Raw genomic sequence first — 22,480 nt, 5'->3', positions numbered from 1 at the left:
TAGCAGTGTCTAGCGCGGGGATCTGCGCCGAATGGCCCGCGCTGCTCCCGACGCTCAAAGTACCTATGAGCGTTGGAGGAAGCTTGGGCCATTCAGCGCGGCTCTCTGCACTAGCTAGCGCAGTTTAATAGAAAAGGAGGTAAGTCACAGCAGGTTTGGGGCTAAATATGTTGGGGAAACACCTAGAGAAGAATCCAACCAAAATGTAACAAGGAGTGACCATAGGCATCAATCAATCACAAGATTCAAGGATTTCCACAGTTAATTTTATTACCGTATATACTCGAATATACATCAATCCGAATATAAACCGAGGTGATCTTCCCCCCCCCCAAAAAAAAAAGGTCGACTTGAATATAAACTCAGATTAGAAATTTGGGTGATCCTGGTGAGTCAGTCTATAAAAATTAAACATCTTGCCATAAATTTTAACAAAATTTTGTAAACTAAATATTTTATTAGCACAAAACCACACAGCATTTACAACAGCAGTAGTTTAAACATAATTTCTTGTTCCCTACCCCCTACCTCCATCTCTCACTGTGGCAGCTCAAAATTTGGAGGGAGGTATCGGGTGCTTTTTTTTTCCACCAGGGGAAAGCTGCCAAATTAGGGACTCAGAGAGGAACTGAGTCCTCTTCCCCAGAGGCCAAGGGAAAGGCAAGGAGTGAGATCTTTTTCTTGAAGGACAGAGAGAAATTAAAGCCAAAACCTTAGCTTAATACCACAGTACACAAGGTGCCAAAAGAAATAGGTCCACCAGCACCCCATTCCCCAGTCTATGAGCACCCCACCATACTCGCACCTCCTTCCCCAGGTTCATCAGTACCCCTTACTCCCACCCTGTCTCTAGGTCCAGCAGAATCCCTTACTCTCAACCCCTCCATGTCTAGCAGCGCCCTTCCCTCACCACCCCCAGGTCCAGCAGCACTCCTCACTCTCCCTCCCCACATCCAGCAACCCCCAGATCTAGAAGCACTCCTCCTCAACCCCTCTGCCCCCTAGCACCATGTCTTGGGAACTCCTGCCCAAGATGATCCGACCCTTTGCCATCCATGCATGCCCCTCCCCCAGCATCACACTTACCCATTCGATGTAGAAAGAAATGCAGTATGCTAATCCAGAGCAGGACCTCGAGCATCTGCACATGCTCAAGGCCCCATGCCAATGGCATCCAATTCAGACGGAAAAAAAAAAATCCACACTATTCTATAAAAGGTGCTCCAAGTTGCGTCATAGCACTGGTATCCACACCAAACTGGGGGTGGGAGGATTTACGCCAACTGAAGCTACATGTAAATGCTGAAATGTAAGTTACATTTCTTTTTGAGTTGCCCGTTAATGTGCATGCAGGTCCGTATATAATAGTGCTTAGCAAGATGCACACGTAAATCCAAATTGCCATCAATTAACATCAGTAATTGCTAGTTTCCAATTGGTGACCCTAATTGATTCATTAGCCAATTTATTTATAAGCACATCTCAAAATAGTGCTCAATTTTGCACACATAAATTTAGATGCCATATATAAAATCTGAGGAGCTGTATGCTTTTTATATCATGTGTGTATTAAGATTAATGTGTTGGTATTTTATGTCATTTACTAACTTCTACATTTCTTGTGGATTATTTTGGGGCTCATTTTTAAAGCACTTTTGAAAATATGCCTCATTATTTTAAAATTTCTGTGCTTCATTTTTTTTTTTTTAGCCAAGCCAGTTTACTTGAATGTTGATTTATAAGTTATTATTTTTAAGAATTTTTTATGGTGCATGAATTTATTCCTTATGAAATGTGAATATTTAATAAAATCAACTGTAGAAATCTCTGAATCTTGTAGTTGACCTATTGACGCCTGCGGCCATTTCTGGTTACTTTTTGGCTAAATAATTTAGGGACGGGATAATGGTATAAGCCCATAGCAGGCAACTCTGGCAGGGACTGAAGAAAGATGCAGAAAATGGAATACATTCTGATTAAAACTGGTTTGTATAATCTTAAATATTTTAATTCATATCCCGAGCTTAACTCTTGTTTCTTAGGTCAGCTGCAACTAGCAATTCACTGAGGAAACCATTTATATGCTTTCCTGCTGCTAGGTAGCTTGTCAGATATGCCTGCCCAGCTCTTTGAAATTGCAAGACTTGCAGTAGGCATGCTTTAATTCAGAAGAAGACTACACGGATGAAACATCCTGGAATCTTTTAAGACTCCAAGATATTACATCTTTGAAAAAACAGTTCCTAAAATATAACAATTTTCTTTTGATCTAATTATTATCTGTTATAATATTTTCTGATTACTCTTAGGTTTGCCCATGAAGTACTCATATTGAATTGTTGACTTGCTAGCATTTTTATTTCCATGGAAAATCCATCTGCAACCAAAGTGGCTACTGCCTATTTTGCTTTAAATGGTAAATAAAATCTATTTTACTATTTTGAGAAAGATCAAGGAGTTGTGTAGTTCTTGAAAAGCCATAGGCCAGGATGGAAAAATTAGGTCTTATCTGTTAATTTTCTTTCCTTTAATCTCACCAGACCAGTCCAGAAACTTTGGGCTGTGTCTGTCAACCATCCAATGGAGACAAAGAAGCAAAAGAAGTCCTGCATACTTCACCCTATTTCAAATGACAGAACAGTGAACCACAGTTCACTATGAGGCTCATTTTATAGGCACTTAGACACAAAGTATCATAGGTTTCCATGTTTATTAGTCCTTTATAGACTGCCCTTCAAAATCAAGGCAGTTTACAACAATCTTGAAAAGCAAAGAAATCAATGAAAGGACAGAGACAAAGAAAAAAAGGAGAGCAAAAAAAAAAAAGTGACACAAAGCCCGGATCTGCAAGCCAGCAAACTCAGCCATCCAGAAAGAAAGCCTGGGTAAAAAGGTGGGTCTTAAAGTTCTAAACAGAGTGATGAGTGGAAACAAGCTTTGCCAGATATATTAAAGGGGTGCGTTTGCCAAGTGCAGAGAACAAGTAGGTCTGTAGGGAAGAAGAAAAGAAACCAGGTAGAGTGGAAGTCCAGAATGCATAGTTTTAAAAGCTAGGGTCAGGAATTTGTACGCTATGCAAAATTTAACTGGAAGCCAGTGATGTTCCTTTAAGATAGGAGTAACGTGGTCAAACCAGTGGGCATGGTTAAGTAATCTAATAGAGGTTTTCTGTAAAGATTGAAGGGTTTTTTTTTTTTAATGATACTTTGAATGTCTAAGTGATTTTGAAAATGAGCTCCTATATGTGTTAATCCCAACAAAACCTTTCCAAGGGAAAAAGAATACAGGAGGAAAGGAACTTAGATTCATTCAAGTATTACCCTATTTCTTTTTTGTAGCTGATCTTTGATTCCGAGAGGAATGTTAAAATCATTTAAACAGCACTCTATGGTTCATGAGTCTACTTAGATACAATGGGGCTCATTTTCAAAGCACTTAAACACAAAGCAGCAAAGGTTGCTAAAAAAAAAAAGATATAACAGAACTAGAAAAGGTTCAAAGAAGAGCGACCAAGATGATAAAGGGGATGGAACTCCTCTTGTACGAGGAAAGACTAAAGAGGTTAGGGCTCTTCAGCTTGGAAAAGAGATGGCTGAGGGGAGATATGATTGAAGTCTACAAAATCCTGAGTGGTATAGAACAGAACAAATGGATCGATTTTTTTACTCCATCAAAAATTACAAAGACCAGGGGACACTCAAAGTTACAGGGAAATACTTTTAGAACCAATAGGAGGAAATATTTTTCACTCAGAGAATAGTTAAGCTCTGGAACGCATTGCCAGAGGTTGTGGTAAGAACATGTCCAATGCCTTAGTTGCTGGACAGAGCAATAAAGCCAGTTTTATAAAAGTCATCCAGTCTTCAAATTTCTCTAAACTCCAGAAACTCTTGCCAGGGGAAAGAGGAAGTTGAAGGAACAGGACTTGGAGCATTCCAAATAAACCCTATATGAATTTTTCTGCTAGCCTTTTCTTCCATGCTGGAGATGAAAAAGGGAGAAAGGGGTGGAGACTGGGGAGCTCACAAACCTCAAAGTTATATCCCAGCTCCAGGTCAGAATGCTTGAAAATTCCTGCTCAGGAGCTCAAACCTTTTGAAAAAGGTACCTCTGCTCAACAGAACCCAGTTCTCACACCAAGTCCACAGTGGCATGGTGAACATCTGCTGGAGACAGGAATATTTATGACCTCGTGCTGAATGGTACCCATTTAGGGCAAAGCATGAAGGATTTCTTTACTTCTCCATCCGCTAGTCAATAAACACAACCCACAGGTTCTGGGCTAGTATGGTAGAGACATTAAGGAAAATAAACTTTAAGTGACCCAAATTACACTTTATAGTAGTTCAACAAAATCCCCCCGTTATTCCAAAATTAAACACAAAGTAGTTTTGTCTTTATAAAGCACCTAAATAAATACCCTTTGTATTTCATTATTTTGCCAGGGGGAAAAACCAGTTCACACAAAAATTACATTTTCACATTATATCACTTAAAAAAAAAACAACAAATACTGACAAGTCAGGAAAAAAATATTTAAATTATAGCAGTTTTTCAATTGCTGGAAATAATATAAGATGACTTTCAGTGTTACAGGCGCATGAAAGAGGTTGTCATTAAAAATGATTTCAAACACAAATGGAAAAAATAAAAATCAGCAAAAAAACAAAAACAAAAAAACAACCCAAACCAAACAGGTCTGTCCCATCACATTGCAGCAAAGGAAATATTATTCAGTACACAGCCAGGGATTACTGAAAAGAAAAAATGTAAAACAAGACAACAGAAACAATAAAAAATGTTATCCAATACAATTTAAAAAATATAAAATTACATGAGAAAAAAAAAAACCAGACAGATCCTAATATAAATGTCCAATTAGAGCACTTCGTGTCGTGCACCTCAAAAAATCCAGGCGAGTAAAGCAGTGTTAACACACCCGTTTATTTTAAATTTATTTTAATAAACCTTCTGTAATTGTGCACCAGGAATATAAAGGATTTTTTAAAAGGGTATAAAAATATTTGGTAAGAAATACTCAACACCAACAGCAGCTAGGCTGAATTGGACATTACAAGCAAATTTTTTTAAAAAACTTTTAACGTAGTACTGTTAAAAATTTGTACATTAAGAAAAAAATGTAAAAATCTCTAACCCCCCCCCCCCCTCCCCGCTCCCTATTTCCCGAATATTCTTATTCATCGCAGACATTAGTTATGGATGGATTTGGCTTGGGAACCAAAAGCGGCTGAGAAGTCCTTAACCATGCAGCAGTGATGCAGTGAAGAAGAAAAAAAAAAAAAGACTGTTGTGAGGGAACCAGTGGGAACAGTTAGTCCTGCAAAACAAATCACACTGCCACATGCTAGGGATGAAATGTAAATAGGTGGCTTAGCAGCTCTTGGCCAGTTCCACGAAAAGGTTGCTGCTTTCTTCACCAGAAGTTTGCCAGGAGGTGCAGGCTCATTATATCTTTAACTCATGGTGAGTGGAGGGAAAGACAGGGTCGGGGGGGTAGGCAACAAGCACAGTTACACACACTACATTAAGGGGATGTGGGGAAATTCAATTCAGACGTGCCAAAGGAAGGGTTCTACAGGAAACCAGAACTGAAAAATGAAAGAAAAGGGTGAGTTAATGATTTCATGGACTGACTCAAAGCGAAACATGTAAGTCCCAAATGCATCAACAAATGGCAATAGTTTCCATCTTAGTTAATACAGCTCAGTTGAAAATGGCGGGCTTCTACACAAACACAGAACACCAGCAGAAGGATTAGCCAGAATTTTTTCTAGACTGTTTCAATAACCCCCATGTTCACCAGCTACCTCCATTCAGAATCAGAGAACCAGCCTTGAACCTCCCATATCCCCTTGAGTTCACCTCTATGGAGGTCTAAAACAGGAATGTCCAACCTCAGTATTTGCCCAGTTGGATTTCCACAATGACTATGCATGAGATCTATTTGCATACAATGAAGGCAGTGCATGTATGTGATGAGTGGAGTTTTATCTAATACTATGAAATGTGATATTGTGAGCCGCTTAATTTAAGCGTATTAGAAATAGTTTAAATAAATAAATAAATACATATATATTCATTGGAGAAATCCTGAAAACCTGACTGGGTTGCAGCCCTCAAGGACTAGGGCTGAACTAGAGAATGACACGGGGACAAATTTTTCCACGTCCCTGCGGGAACTCATTTTCCTGTCCTAGCGAGTTCTTTTCCTGTCCCTGCTCCATTCCTGCAAGCTCTGTCCTCATCTGGACAAACCTCAAACACTTTAAAATCATAAGTTTGAGGCTTGTGCAGTTAAGGCAGAGTTTACAGGAATGGGGCAGGGACAGCGACAAAACTCACGGGGATGGGGAAATTGAGTTCCTGTGGGGGACGGAGAAAAATTTGTCCCCGTGTCACTCTCTTGGGTGAACATCCCTGGTCTAACAGAATGGACAGAGGCAACCATGCATGCTGCTTCCCCTGGGACAGCCTGACACACTACTGTCAAAGGCCTTGCCTGCCTCAAAGCTCCAGCCTGAGAACCTTAAGACAACACTAAATAAAATCAGGACTGGCAAAGGCCAGACCAAAGACCCAATACCAGATCATTCCTCTTCAATGACCATACTATGGAATTATTCTAAAAACCTAACATTGCCAAGGCCTAAGATTTTAGCTTTAGCTTCAGGAAGCCCCATAACCCTTAAATTTACTATTACTAGTCAGTGTCAAGGACAACAAAGCAGATATAAAAATATAGGATGAATGGACAGAACATTTTTGCCCCATTACAGAACGATAATGTTACATTCTTTTTGTGAATACTAGCAGAACCCGAAAAATGGGAGATGAAACAATACTCAAACAAGTAATCTCCCAAAGCCCCAAAAGAAGGAACTAGATGAGAGGGAGAGACTGCCTATAGAGTGAGAAATACTACTAACACTAGAAGAAATGAACTCTTAAATTTTTAAGATTTTTAGAGAGAGCCAGGCTGTGTGACTCAGGCTGTGTGACTGAGGGCTCTCTAAAAATCTTAAAAATTTAATAGTTCATTTCTTCTAGTATTAGTAGTATTTCTCACTCTATAGGCAGTCTCTCCCTCTCATCTAGTTCCTTCTTTTGGGGCTTTGGGAGATTACTTGTTTGAACATTCTTTTTGTGTACATGGTTTTACCTTTAGTGATACTACAGGAAAAAGTTGTAAGCCGATGCTCTTTTGAAGATGGACGCCTGCCTCTTAGGCAGACAGAAACAGAAGCTCAGATTACTTCAATCTAAGGAGGGCTTTGGCATTTAGTATTGCAGATGCTCTGCTGTAGTGCTTCCCCTAACATGAGATTGACAGGGGAGTCAATCTAAGAATGCAATTTAGCAAAAAAATGATTTTTCCCCCCCCCCTTCAGAATTGCATTTAAAATAAAAGAAACAAAACAACTACTTGAAATAGTATAGAAATGCCCGAGTTCCCAAAAATGTATGCATATGATGCACCCTCCAGACTGGCCCAGAAACTGAAGAACAATGGCATGCACAGAAAGGGGAAATGTATGCGTAAGCATGCACCCAGACACACCAGCTGCCCTGGGGAAGAGAGCCCCTATAATGAACCCCTAAAGCAGGGCAGGCCAGAGGTGGAGGGAGGACTAAGTGTATATAGTTCTTCATCCACTCGTGAAAAATGACTGGCACAGTACCAGCCATTTCCTGGTTCACTTTTGGCTTCTACTTCAAGTCAAGAAGTATCGGCGCTGGGGTATGTTTTCTTTGCTCTTGTAAGAAAATTTAAAGCAAAACCATTTCCATCACAGTATCACCCTTTATAGAGAACCCAATGCCCCTCATTGTACAGCTGATATGTACATAAACCAACACTTAAATTTGTATCTGGTGTGAACGTCCAAATGCCCATTTTACAAAGCCAGGATACATGCATGCAAACAGCAAGGGGGCCTGGTCTGAACAAGGTAAGTTCTTAGATTTTTAGTTCCCCTTCTTAAACGGGGAATAAATGTCTATGTCCTGAAAGACTGGTAGTGTTAGCAAGCACATCTAGGTTGGGGTAAAAAGCTGCTAAACTGGATGTTTTATGCCGACGTACAAATGTCCATTTCTCCTGTATTTCAGAACAGGCTCTACGTCAGCAGATTGCATTCTAAAATACTGGTGAAGCCTGAGATGCACTGATCTGCTCAGCCCAATTCATGGGGCTATCCGTGGTCTAGCGCTCCCATTTATCACTTCCCCATATTCTGAACTATCTACGCTAAATCTGCTCACTTTTAATCTGGAATCACAAATGTATTCTTTCTTGCTGTGAGCCGCAATGATTCCCTGTCAAAAAATGTGGGATATAAGAAGCTGTATTATTATTATGATATACTTATGTCCTATGTATACTTTAAAAAGAAATTGTAATTGTCCTATAAAACTATCCTAGGAGTGATCTGTTTGCCCAGTTGGAAAGTAGTTAATGAAGCTTACCAAGGCAATGTACCCCATGCAGCATGCAGCAAAGAGCAGTATTAGCTGTAAAACAGTACACAGGAAATGCAAATGAAGATGAGATGTACATCAAAGAACCAAGTAATCATGAGGCACAACTAAAAAAAAAAAAAAAATCTATGATGTTAGTCAAATTATTGTTTTCCTCTTTCAAGGGAATTAAATCAGCTGGGAAACTTTGTCAGTCCTATACTTTCAAGTTGGTAGAGATTTGGAATGGACTTCCTGGTTCTATTAGAACGATAGACCAATTGCAATTGTTTTGAGAAACCTTAAAAACCTTGCTATTCTCACAATACCTAAATAGCTTACCTGCAGAATCTACTAATCACTAACATTGCAAGATCTTCTTTTATGATACACTATATTAATTTCTACTATCCTTACTTCTCCTTATTTTATGCATATTCTGGTCTCCTGACTACTTGTAAACCGAGTCGAGCTCCACTGAGAGATGACCTGGTATATAAACCGAAGACTAGATTAGATAAGATAACAACAACTTTATTTTTCTATACCAACACCCAAAAAGTTCTAGGCGGTTCACTGAATAAAGAGGACTAGACATTACTACAGGGGTTCTCCAAACAGTTAAATATATAGAGTCTATGGAAAGCAGTGGAAGAGTTTGCAGATATAAATTATAGCTGCACCCAGTTAACCAAGAGAAATGTACCCACAGAAATGCAGTGTGCACACACACACATTCATGGCCTCCTGCCAAGGTCAACAGCATTAGGCCTGATGAAAGCAAAAGAATGTGAAACTTCAGGTTTATATTCCACTGTCCCTACAATTAATTGGCCTCTATAAGGTCTTATTTTGATATTCTGTCATCCTTCCTCTCTTCCCTGGGACCCCTTCCCCTTCTGGTCTGCTCCATACACTACCTTTTATGGTTGTCTGCCACCCAAGACACTACAACATTTTCAAATGAATCTCTTTGGGGAAACATTGGGCCCATGTTACCATCATCCCCTTTTACCTCCTTTTCTGTGCCTTGGGGAAAGGGAGGGACTTTTAGTAAACATGTGAAAATTCAGTTGTAGAGTTTAAGACTCATAAAAACAGGGCCAACCTACCACAGAAATAGTGAGTTGCTATACTGTGAAGTGGATCCAAATGCAACATATTGCTAAGGAGGGGTGGGGGGGGGACACAAAAAGGGAGTGCCATAAGTCTTCTGGATACTTTGACCCCTAGTTATCTATTTAAACAAGATCCAGGGGCCTCTGGGCTCCATCAACTGCCTGTAGGAGTTCCATCTCCAAGATGATGGGTTCTTTTATTTGACTGGTAGAGGTCCACCCCTTCTCGGCTGTGCAGTTTTACAAATCCCCAATAAAGGATAGCCTACTCCACCTCTGACTGTAGATATTGCATGTAGGGATGCAATATCTACAATCTGAACGCCTCTTCTGCTGTTATTTGCAGAAACAAACCTCTTTTAGGGCAGAGAAGACAGCTTTCTGTGGACTTGGCTCATTGTAAATCATTTCAGTCCCAGACCTATACCAATGATGTATTTGACAGCTCTGGGGCAGGGGTTGTTCTGACTCCCCAGCAATTCCTTCCCAGAGATCGGCGAGGACACAACTGTCTGGAATTTTTTTGTCTCCAATAGTAAACCCTCAACTACTCATCAGTTAGGGGTATGACATACTCAACCGATTCCTACTCTCTAAAATGGGGCTCATGTGTCAAGCGAAAGGTCTTCAGAGAATGAGGCTGATGGAATGGAGCGTCCTTTGTCTACTTACTTTTTCCTTTCTTTATCCCTCTTGAGAGTTTGCGAGCCTCCAGCCTGCTGGGCTTGGGACTGCAGTAACTCTGCTGCTGTTCTCCTCTGTTTGAAAGCATTTAATTCATCGTCAAGAGACTTCTTTTTCTCCTCCAGCTTCTTCTTCTCTTCCTGATGCAATTTCTTCAGGCGGTCAAACTTCTCATGCAACTGAAACAAGAAAAGAAAACGGGGAATGGAAACAAACCCCCAACACTGGGTTTTTAACTACAGCAAGCTAGACAAGACCTGCTACACGATTTGACTCTGCCACAGATGAACTTACTAGCAACTGAATCTAATGTTAACATTTCCAGGTCTGGGTGGTTAATAAATACGAAGCCCCATCTCAATACCCCTTCATCTCACACACAGCATGATAATCTGCCCAGAAGCCATTTTCTTCATCAGCGAATTAAGACAACAAAAAAAAGGAAACTTTTTTTTCTTTTCATTTCACTGTACATTTGTTTTACTAGCACTAGCTTAACCCTTTCAGGACCAAGGGACATATTTGTCCCATAACTTTAAAATCCTATAAATTTTGATTGGGATAGTCTACAGTTCTAAATTTGATATGTACGGATTCCATATGATACTGCCTTTATGTAAACAAACCGGTTCCGACATTCATTCATTAGCGTCGTTGCCAGATTGACGAGAAGATTCACTTGCCACACTGTCCATAAGCCAGAAGTTTGATTTTTTTTTAAAAAAATAATATTTCACAAAAAAAAATCAATTTTTTGGCATCTGCAAGCCCTTTTTACCATAAAAATGTTGTCAAAACCACAAAAATTGGCCTACGATCCTTATGGTCCTGAAAGGGTTAAAAACAATGCAGTGGAAAAAAATTATACCTACTATGAATACATGTGTCAAAAAACCAAAATCAACAATCCCATTGACTTATGAGGTAATTATATGTGGAACACTACTGGATGTTAAGCCCCCCCCCCCTCCCGGATCGTTATAAATGCCAGCTTTTTCTGATTATGACTGGGGTAGCCCATACAGATGATAACTCGAAATTGGAAAAAAACTGTGATCATCTTAATTTTTCCTTTTAGTGGGCAAGCTTATGTTTAAGTTACAGGTATGAAAAGATGAATGCCGACATTTTAGGGCATTCAAAGATATTTAACTTAGTTTGGGGGTCCATTAACATCTTTTGTACATTTTTATAGTTTGTTTAGCTTTCTTTTATTGGTGTAATTCAGACATATCTGGGGTGGGAGGGATGTATTTTTAGGGTGATCTTTAAGGTAGGGGGAGGACATATATTGTTGTACTAATACTGAATGTATTTAAGTGTTTATTTATTATTACTGATGTGAACATTGTGTTGCACTTTTTGTTAGCAATAAAAATTAATAAAGAATTTAAAAAAAACCCAACCCAAACAAACCCAAAATAAACAATCAAATAAATATGCACATAAAATCACAACCAGAACAGCCAACCTATCAAAGCTCCAAGTCCTAAATAATTGTCCTTACTGAGCTATTCCACCCTTATTGCCATCAGTCTAAACAAAGTAGGTAACCAAAATTACACATAGTAGGCTTCCAATGGCCAGAGCAAACCTTGAGAGGAAAGGAATCACAAATAAGCCACTCGCAGCTCATGAAGATCTTTCCCAGCTTAATTCCACCTGCATGTTCAGAATTAAGTCTATACTTCGCCATGAAATACCAGTCATGAAAGGTTATTTATCATTTGTGACTACAGGGAAATGGCTTGAGTATCAATATGTTCATGTTTATTTAAAAAGCTTGATGCCACTAAACAACACCAGAAGGAGGTGTTTAACTCCACCTTTGAGTTCCTAGGACCACACATCTGGAACAATCTTCCTGCATATCTAGGCAACTTGCCACGTACTGTCTCTTCAGGAAAAATCTAAAAGACGTACCTTTTCCCCTCATAATTACCAAACACTTCTTACAGACTTTGTCCCATCCCATCATTATTATCTCAACCTAGCATCTAGCACATGTGAGTCCCCAGCAGGGAGAGGAGGAAGGGAACTGGAGAATCATCTCTCCTCTCCCCAAGAGAGTTGATCTCCCTCGTAGCAACAATGAGGGCCCCGACTACCATCTTCGGGCCTCCCATTGGCCCTTTAAAACACTTTAAAAATCAGTTCTCCAGGGCACCAGCGCACGCAAACCCCCAGCAGAGAGAGGAGGAAGAGAACTGAAGAATCGTCCCTCCTCTCCCCACTGGAGCTGATCTCCATCGTTGCGGCAAGAAAGGCACTGCCCACCATCTTTGGGCCTCCCATTGGCCCTTCAAAGGGCCGCCTGACAGGTGAGCCTGCTCCACTGATGGGCAATGCCAAAGGGCTCTTTTTGCGGACCAAGCCCAGCACTATAACTTACCCACCCTACAAAGAACGCACAAAGACAAAAACCCGTAACAAACACAATGAAGTCTTCCGCAAAAAAACAAATGTACATTATCCTGCTATTTACCCTAATCCTAGCAATCTGGAAAGTGGCAGGGAACTTCAATCTTCCCAATCCCAGTAGTTCTAACAGCCAACAGGCCTCTCCACCCAGTCAGAAAAAGTTACAAAGACAGAGTCCTAGTAGACTGCTCATCCTACATGGACAACAACATCTCCCCAACATGGGGAAGAAGACCAACATTCACACCAAAGAACTCGCCTCCTTCCAAGTGCTATCCCCGTCCAAAACCCCTGCTTTACCCAAAAAGGGTAACAGCATGTGAACGAATACACTCCAAATGCCTGTGCATACATGAACAGAGCACTAGGTCCACAGGTCGACCTAATAAGGGTCACTGCCATTGCAGGAGCCGGCCGGCCATCGATTCCAGGTTAGGTGGGATCTGGGGGGGGGGGAGGTACTTTGGGGGTAAACTTTTGGGGTGGTCTCAGCAGGAGGGACTGGGCATCTCTCCATCCGCAATCGTTCGGGGGGGGTTGTGGCAGGTGTTGGCAGGATGGACTGGACATCCCTCCTGCCGCAATCATTCGCAAGAGATGGGTTCCAGCAGGAGGGATTGGGCATCCCTCCTGCCAGCAATGGTAGGGGGAATGGGCGGCTGCAGTTGCAGCTGCTAAACTTAGTACAGCAGGCAGATCAAGGCCAAGCCACGCCCACACCCAGCCTTAGGTGAGCTTAGGCGGGCTTGCGGGCTTCTTTAGGCTGCCGGAGGCACCTCCAATGCAGGTGGCCTGCCTCGGGAGGTTTTTATTTCAGAAAACATGCATCCCGATTGGCTGGTTAGGCAGCAATTGACCACCTACAATCGGGACGCCATTTACAGAATCTGGGCCTCAGTCAATTATCGTGTGCCCGTTTGGTATCAAGTCCTGGGAATATGGCAACAAAAGACAATGTTGTCACCCTTTTGAGACTACATGAAACAACTGTAGTGGCAAAGTTCTAATGGAACGAACAAAGCAGTTGATGTTGCAGGAGATCACCATAAATGCCATCATTCAATTCTCCTTACAATGGTGGCAAGTGAAAAAAAACAAAATAAACAACTTTCCTGGTGCGTCAATATTGCATCATGCTAACTACAGATGTATCCATTACAGGTTGGGGATTCCATCCTCTTCTTTGCACACAGAATTCATAAGCCTGTATGGCATTCAGAAAATGAGTCCTAAAAAGGTAATCCTTTTATCTACATCAACAATCAGTTTACCATATTTTACATCAAATAGGGATGGTCCAGAGCCTAACAAGCTATGCCAAAAGTTATCAAAACATGCATTGCTAGGCTCCCCATTCAATAGAAAAAAAATGATATCATGAATTTCTAGTTAACTGCACAATCTCCAACTCTTCCTCCAATTCCGCTATTTCTGAATGCAGTGCCTGAAGAAAATCTCCTAAACCAGTGGTCTCAAACTCAAACCGTTTGCAGGGCCACAGGAAAAAATAGGTAATGTCTTATTAAAGAAATGACAATTTTGCATGAGGTAAAACTCTTTATAATTTATAAATCTTTCCTCCCCAACCCCCCCGAAGGCCTGCATATTCCCCCCCCCCCTTCTTTGCAGCGTCCTCCAGCTTCCCCCTGGCCTCCTGGTCTTAGTTTCAGCTAATTACCACAGCCTGCAGAGAGGATCGCCAGTGCTGTAGCGTTCCTTGCAGGCTGCCATCGGCCTCCGCAGCACGTTCCTTCTGACATCAGGGGCAGGATCGCGGCAGAGGGAATGTGCTGCTGAAGACGATGGCAGCCTGCAAGAATCACTACAGCACCGGTAATCTCTGAAGGCTGCGGTAATTATCTGACGGTAAGAGCAGGAGGCCAGGGGGGAAGCCGGAGGACGATGCAAAGAGCAGGCCGCACTAGTACGGGCCACGAGTTTGAGACCACTGTCCTAAACTGTCAAGAATACCTTTCTACCCTCTCCCCCATGATTGGTTGCCCTTACTTCTAAACAGTTACAAGTACCTTGCTAATTATACAGCACAAACTACTTACTAGCAGCATGCTAAAAATGGCAGCCCACTCCTCTTGCACAGCCCTACCTACTTCCTCTGGGTGTCTATTAGTGCTGCCCGATTCAGGGAAATTTTTTGATTCGATTTGGCCTATTGAATCAATTTTTCAATTCATTTTTCCCGCCCATTTCGTTGTTTTTTGTTTTTTTTTTTCAAATGTTCTGGTGGGTTTATTTTGTAGCCTTTCTACCCTCCACCCCCCTTTGCCTTCTCCAACCCCATGCTGGTGTTGAGGTGCAAACAAAACAAACAAACAAACAAGACAGAGTTTTCCTCTCTGTTAGGTCCTAGCTCACAATATGTCAAATCTGACATATTGTAGTCAGAAAATAAAAAATACAATTATTTTTTTCTACCTTCCCCTGCCATATCCAACATTTGTTTCTTTCCCACTGTTTACCTTCTCTCTCTCGCCCCCTGCCTTGTGCCTTGGGTCAAACCTTTCTATTCCCCTCCATGCAGCATCTTTCCCTTCCTCTCCTCCATTATCATGTGCAACATTTCTCTCTCTCACCCCATGCACCATCTCTTCCTGCCCTCCACCCAACATTTTCCCTCTCTTTTCCATGCATGTCTCCCTCCCCTCCACTATATGCAGGATTTCTCCCTCTCACCCCTTTCTATCTTTTTGTTTCATCTCTCCCTTCCTCTCCTTCACCCCAACAATTCTTCCTCTCCCCCATATGCAGCATCTTTCCTCCCCTCCAACCCTTCCCCCTGTGCAGCAGTACCCCACAACCCCTCCCACCATGAGACCTGACATACCACAGGGCCTCCCAAAGCAGTAGTAGCGTAGCGGTAGCCGTCCTTGAAGAGGCAGTGCCAATTGTGGACTGCCCTGTCAGTGCTTGCCTCTGCTGCGGCATCAATGACACCGCAGAGGGAAGGCCCTGGCATGGCAGGCCACAACCAGCCCATTTAGAGTGCTGCCTCTGCTGACCAGCCACCACCACTACTGCTTTAGGAGGCCCAGAGGTATGTCAGGTCTCACCATGGGGGGATGGGGGAGGTTTTTTTCACTGAATCGGCGAGTCCAATTTTTTTCAGATAACAAATCGATTCATCAGTTGATCGATTCAAACATCAGTACTAGTGTCCATGCCCCCCTCTCCCAAAAACCACAGCAGCAGCACAGCCTCATTGTTCTCACCCTGAATGCCAAGCCAGCCCAATAATGTTCTTTTCCCCCTTCTCCCTGATGTTGTGGCAGCACAGTTTCACCATTTTCCCCTCCTACTCCATGCTGGGCAGTCACACTTGCTTCCATGTTACCTCTTTCTCTGCTTCTTTCAGCTCAGCTTCTTTCTCTTTGACTCTCTGGACAAACATCTGCCTCATTTCCTCCTCTTTTTTCTGCAGCTCTCCCAGAAATTCGTTCCGTTTGGCCTCATATGTCTCTTGCAAGCTACAGGCAAAGCAGAGTTAAAAGTGTAAAGACAATTTTAAACTATCAATAGTGCAAAAAGACATAAAGCGCACTTGGCAGCCATTTTATTCTCGCACATGGCCTCCTGTCGCCACCAAATCCCCTGTACTGCCTGTCTTGCTCATTATCAGGACCAGTATTACCGTGTTTCCCCGAAAATAAGACCTAGCATGATTTTTAAAGGTGCTCCTAATATAAGCCCTACCCCAAAAATAAGCCCTAGATAAGATCGACCTCCAAAGCCTCTCCTGAATGTCCCCGACGCCATCCCTGACACTAGTGCTGCCCGATTTGCCAGCGGCAGCACTTTCTCCCCCTCCATGTACAGCATCTTTCATCCTCTCATCCATCCCTTTGTGCAGCAGAACCCCACCGACCCTCCCACCGTGAGACTGACATATTTCCACTCAGAGGCCTCCAAAAACTGGCAGCAGCAGCAGCGCTCCGAATGGGCTGCTTTGCGGCCTTCCTTCTGCCACGTCACTGATGGCATCAATGATGCAGCAGAAGGGAAGGCCGCGAAGCAGCCCATTCTGAGTGCTGCTGCCGCTGCTGTTTTTGAAAGCCTCGGAGGTACGGTGTATGTCAGTCTCACGGTGGGAGGGTTGATGGGGTTCTGCTGCACAGGGGGATGGGAGGGAGGGATAGATAGAAAGATGTTGCACAAGGGGATGGGCGAGAGGGTCAGTGGGATTCTGCTGCACAGGGAGATAGGAGGGAGGGATAGAAAGATGCTACACAAGGGGATGGGCGAGAGGGTCGTTGTAGTTCTGCTGCACAGGGAGAAGGGCTAGAAAGATGCTTCACAAGGGGATGGGCGAGGGGAGGAGGGGGTTCTGGTGCACAGGGGGATAGGAGGGAGGGAATATGCTGCACATGGGGAGGGAGAAAGGAAAGAGGAAGCATTGGGATGGAGGAGAGGAAGGATGAGATGATTGTTGTAGATGAAAAAAAATAAAGACATCCCTGAAAATAAGCCCTAGCGCGTTTTTTGGACCCAAAATTAATATAAGACACTGTCTTATTTTCAGGGAATCACGGTAGCAGATGGACTGTAAAGCTTAAGTTGGGGAATGGAGGTTCAGTTTAGTGGGACTGGTATATGTACCTGAATGGTTTACTGTCTGGGTCCGTGTCCTTAAACCCCATTTCTTCTAGCTTACACCGACGATAGAGCTCATAATGACGCGCGTGTGTCTGCTCACGCAGATCTTCCATATTGACCCGGATCAGCATCTCTCGAAGCTTCACAAAGTCACAGTGATTTTCATTTTCAACTAAATTAAAAAAACAAAACAAAAAAACCCTCATGTGGAAATAGAAAAGCAAAAATAAAAAGGAAGCCTTGGATCACTTCCAACCTGATAATGCAGAGGTTTACTACAGTTTAGTAACTATTTAACACAATTTATAATTCCCTCATAAGCAACACCTACATGGAATACCACAAAATTTACATAGCACAAAGCTGAATATATTGTATACAATTCAAAAAGATATAAAAAGGTCCAGAGGAAGGCTACTAAAATGGTAGGTGGTCTTCGTGATAAGGCGTGTGGGGACAGACTTAAAGATCTCAATCTGTATACTTTGGAGGAAAGGCGGGAGGGGGAGATATGATAGAGACTTTTAAATACCTACGTAATGTAAATGTGTATGAGTCGAGTCTCTTTCATTTGAAAGGAAGCTCTGGAATGAGAGGGCATAGGATGAAGTTAAGAGGTGATAGGCTCCGGAGTAATCGGAGGAAATACTTTCTTATGGAAAGGGTGGTAGAGGCGTGGAACAGTCTCCCGGAAGAAGTGGTGAAGACAGAGACTGTGTCTGAATTGAAAAGGGCCTGGGATAGGCACGTGGGATCTCTCGGAGAGAGAAAGCGATATTGGTTACTGTGGATGGGCAGACTGGATGGGCCATTTGGCCTTTATCTGCCGTCATGTTTCTATGTATGCAAAACACGCACATCAGAATAAATAGTTCAAGTTTATTAAAATTTGTTGTGCACGCAATATCAAGTATTTCAAAGCGTATTTATAAGTTAAAAATAGGGGACAAATTATAAGACAATGAATTACAAATAAAATATATACGTCCAAATTTAATTACCGATACAAAAGGAGAGGGGGATGAGCTACAATCATTAAAGAAAATAAAGAGACATTTATGGGGAGCACATCAGGAGAGCAGCAAAGGGGAAAGATAAGAAAGTAGAGAAGAAGAAAAAGTTTGCATCCTATAAATAAGGGCTGATTGAGACTAACGACTCCTTTTACTAAGATGCGCTAGCGGTTTTAGCTCGTGCTTAGTGCGCTACTTTGCCACGCGTGCTACATGCTAACGCCTCCATAGAAATTGCGCTTGTATTTTTCTTGTAGCGCAGGGTTAGCACGCACTAAAAACGCTAGTGCACCTGAGTAAAAGGAGCCCTAAATATTAGGGTATAAAATTTTAACTGTAAACGAGTTATCTTATCTATGTCTCAAATGCATCTTTATACAAGAAAATTTTTTAAAGAACCTTTAAATTTTTCTAATGAGGGTTCACCACTCAAATAATTTGGTAGATTGTTCCAGAGCTGAGGGGCTATAACCGAAAAGATAGTAGATCTCCTAGTACCTATTACCTTTCAAGGAGGGGATAGTCAGAAGATGCTGTTCTGTTGATCTAAGTGTCCTAAGTATCAAAAGGCGGTCCAGAAATATTGGTGCCTTAGATTTGTCGGATTTTAAAAGTTAACAGCGCAATTTTGTAAGTTATTCTAGACGAAACTGGTAACCAGTGTGCTTTTTATAGAAGTGGGGTTACGTGGTCCTATTTTTTTGAATTAGTAATAATTTTTATTGCTGTGTTTCGCATTATTTGCAATCTTCTCATTTCTTTCTTATACCTTGATACAATGTGTTTCAGCAATCAAGCCTAGAGATAATTAAAGAATGAATGAGGATGCTGAGAGCTTCTGCCTTTAAGACTTTTACTAAGGATCTAATAAGACGTAGCTTCTAGAAACAGTTTTTTACCACGGAACTGATCTGGTCGTGATAAGAAAGTTCCGGATCTAGTATTACTCCCAGTATTTTCGTAGTTGTTACTATTTGAAGTGGGGTTTTATCTAAAAGTATTTGCGAAGAAAATTTAAGGTAATTTTTCCATGGGAAAAACATTACTGAGGATTTTGATACGTTAAGTGCTAACTTCTTATTAGCTATTGACTTATTTGCTTTAGCTTATTGTTTATATTATTTATTTCAATGGGCTCTACTGTGTCCAATGGGTGCAAGAGTTGAGTATCGTCTGCATAGGCAAATGAGGAAAAGCTGATTGACTAAGAGTAAGTAAAGGCGATAGAAAGATGTTAAATAAAAGTGGGGAAAGAATTGAGCCTTGAGGTATACCATAGGAGTGTGAGTAATTGTTTGATGAAGATTTGTTAAAAAGACAACTTTTGACGAACGATCTTGGAAGTATGATTTGAACCAATTCAATACTTGGTCGGAAATGATGAGTAGATGATGGATGGTCAACAGTGTCAAATGCTGAAGATAAATCAAGTGAAACCAGGAGAACAGATTTGTGGTGATTCAAGTGGAACTGAATGTTAGTTGTAAGACCCATCATGGAGTGTTCAGTTGAATTACAATATATACTTCTCCCTCCGAATCCTCCGCAAGGGTTAGAGGCAGAGCCGGCCCGCGAATACGGAAAATCGCGGATAACTTTTAGGGCCAACTCTGACCCACCCCTGCCTCCCTCCAGCATCCTGGACCTCCCCAGACCTTACCCGGTGGTCTAGCGGTGACGCGGGGCAGGAGCGATCTTCCTACGCTCCTGCCCCGTGCAGATCTGCCATCAAAAATGGCTGCCGTGAGTTCTCGTGAGACCAAGGGAATTCACAGCAGCCATTTTTGATGATGGCTTTGAATGGGGCAAGCGCGTAGGAAGATCGCTCCTGCCCCACGTCACCGCTAGACCACCAGGTAAGGTCTGGGGAGGTCCAGGACGCAGTGATCCAGTGTTTTAAAACTAGGAGCAAAAAAAAAAAAATATATATATATATCTATCACAGGTACAACTAGGGGCAAAAAAAAATAAAAATATATATATATATATTTATCACAAGTACTAAACCCACGGATTTGGAGGGAGAAGTGTACATCAGACCAAACTAAAATCATCATAGACCTCAAATAAAACTAAACTATGTACTTGTTAAATCTAGCAATGTCATTTTGGACTATTAACTGTCTTAGGCCACGCAAAAAAATATACAAGCAGAAATTTATTGTAAAGACCATTAAAAAAAACCCCAAAACCAAGGTTTCTAGTCATGTTTTAAAAAACTGTACCTATCATAAGCCTAAACTCACAGATAACTGATTCCGCTCAAGTGGACCTTTGATGTACATTCCAAGCAAAGAACTTAACTTGGTCTGCACATTTTCAAAACAGAATTTAAATATGAACATCATTCTTCAAAGTGAATCGATCTTTATTTTGTTTTAATTATTGTAATGCTAAAACTACCTTTTATGAAGAGATTCACCCAAAACACTATACGCCAGGTATAGCTTGACATAAAGCTTCAAGCTTTGTTAACAGAATAACAATAAAATAAAGGGGAAAGGGATTGGGGGGACTTATATACCGTCTTTATGTAGTTATACAGCCACACTCAAAGCGGTTTTACATACAGGTGCTTCAAGCGTTTTCCCTATCTGTCCTGGTGGGCTCACAATCTGTCTAATGTACCTGGGGCAGCGGAGGTTTATGTGACTTGCCCAGGGTCAGAGGGAGCAGTGCAGGATTTGAACCCACAACCTCAGGGTTCTGAGGCTGTAGTTCTAACCACTGTACCACACTCTCCTCAACGAGGTAAATTTGAGACAGACAACTTGACTTCTAATAGGAGGATATGTCGTAGTGGCTAGAGCTACAGCCTCAGCACCCTGAGGTTGTGGGTTCAAACCCCGTGCTGCTCCCTGTGAACCTGGGCAAGTCATGTAATTCTCCACTGCCCCAGGTACATTAGACAGATTGTGAGCCCACCAGGACAGATAGGGGGAAATGCTTGAAGTACCTGTATGTAAAACCGCTTTGAGAGTGGTTGTGAAACTTCAAAAAGGTGGTATACAAGTCCCAATCCCTTTCCCTGATGTCATAATGCCTGGCAGAAACCCAAAGAGTAGCAACATTCCAGAGCTGAGATTGTGATGTCATAATGCCTCATTCCACCAATGCCTAAGAGCCAACCTCATCAGTGATGTCACAATGGCTTGCTTGTCCTATACTTGGCTCACTTCTGATATCATATTAGAGGAGAATGTGGTGTAGTGGTTGAAACCCTGCACTGCTCCCTCTGACCCTGGGCAAGTCACTGAATCCTCCATTGCTTCAGGTACATTAGATAGATTGTGAGCCCAACGGGACCGATGGGGAAAATGCTTGAAGTACCTGATTGTAAAACTACAAAAAGGCAGTTTACAAGACCCATTTCAATAATACAGTGTCAGAAATATACACATTAAAACAGCACAGTAGACCCAAAGAGAAATAGGATAAATGTCAGCTGAGTACAATGGCACCTAATATATGGATGCTCCTCCATGCTACCCAAAATAAATATGATACTTACGACACACATCAATATAAATGCTTTAGATCAGGGGGTGTCAAAGTCCCTCCTCGAGGGCCGCAATCCAGTTGGGTTTTCAGGATTTCCCCAATGAATATGGATGAGATCTATTAGCATACAATGAAAGCAGTGCATGCAAATAGATCTCATGCATATTCATTGGGGAAATCCTGAAAACCCAACTGGATTGTGGCCCTCGAGGAGAGACTTTGATACCCCTGCTTTAATAATAATAATAACTTTATTCTTATATACCGCCAACAATCTTGCGACTTCTAGGCGGTTTACAATAAAAGAAACTGTAAATACAATCAAGTGAAGCTTTACGAACAGCTAATTAAAGAGTATAGCAGTGTATATTTCGTACAACGAATTAGAGAATATAGCAGTGTACATCTGATGACATTAATGATGTTAACGTCAGTTTGTGTGTTGCAAGGCCAGGAAGTGCCAAGTTGTTTACACAAAAGTAGAAGTATTCCGTAAGTTCATAGAGTGTTCATATTTAGAGCCTTCAAACAACAGATGATGGTCACAATGCGAGTGCAACACAATGAAATGTTTTAATAGGCAGCCAAGGGAGCAAGTGCAGACTTGGGCAGAACAAAAAAAGTGACTGGAATTGACAGATGAGTAGCTAAATTAAA

The 22,480-nt window shown here is 41.8% G+C and overlaps 1 protein-coding gene across 9 annotated transcripts in view; it reads right to left on the bottom strand.

Moving 5' to 3' along the window:
- The window catches only part of SEPTIN6 (septin 6), a 97,595-nt gene that overhangs the window by 3,571 nt on the left and 71,544 nt on the right, over nt 1–22,480 (bottom strand). For 3 of the 9 annotated variants that reach the window (XM_033945104.1, XM_033945100.1, XM_033945106.1), the window contains 4 exons: nt 17,313–17,481; nt 16,051–16,183; nt 10,269–10,459; nt 4,522–4,754 (listed from right to left, as the gene is read on the bottom strand). In XM_033945104.1, the coding sequence (XP_033800995.1) occupies nt 4,730–4,754; nt 10,269–10,459; nt 16,051–16,183; nt 17,313–17,481 (518 nt within the window). In that variant the 3' untranslated portion in view covers nt 4,522–4,729. Of the gene's footprint in view, nt 1–4,521; nt 4,755–4,925; nt 5,610–8,283; nt 8,338–8,487; nt 8,607–10,268; nt 10,460–16,050; nt 16,184–17,312; nt 17,482–22,480 lie in introns of those variants that run through there. The other 6 variants (XR_004539512.1, XR_004539513.1, XR_004539511.1 and 3 more) reach the window with 6 other exon arrangements.

The sequence above is a fragment of the Geotrypetes seraphini genome, chromosome 5, assembly GCF_902459505.1.
Source record: "Geotrypetes seraphini chromosome 5, aGeoSer1.1, whole genome shotgun sequence".
NCBI lineage: Eukaryota > Metazoa > Chordata > Amphibia > Gymnophiona > Dermophiidae > Geotrypetes > Geotrypetes seraphini.
The sequence above is the reverse complement of the archived record's forward strand: the minus strand, read 5'-3'. Positions and strand labels throughout refer to the sequence as shown.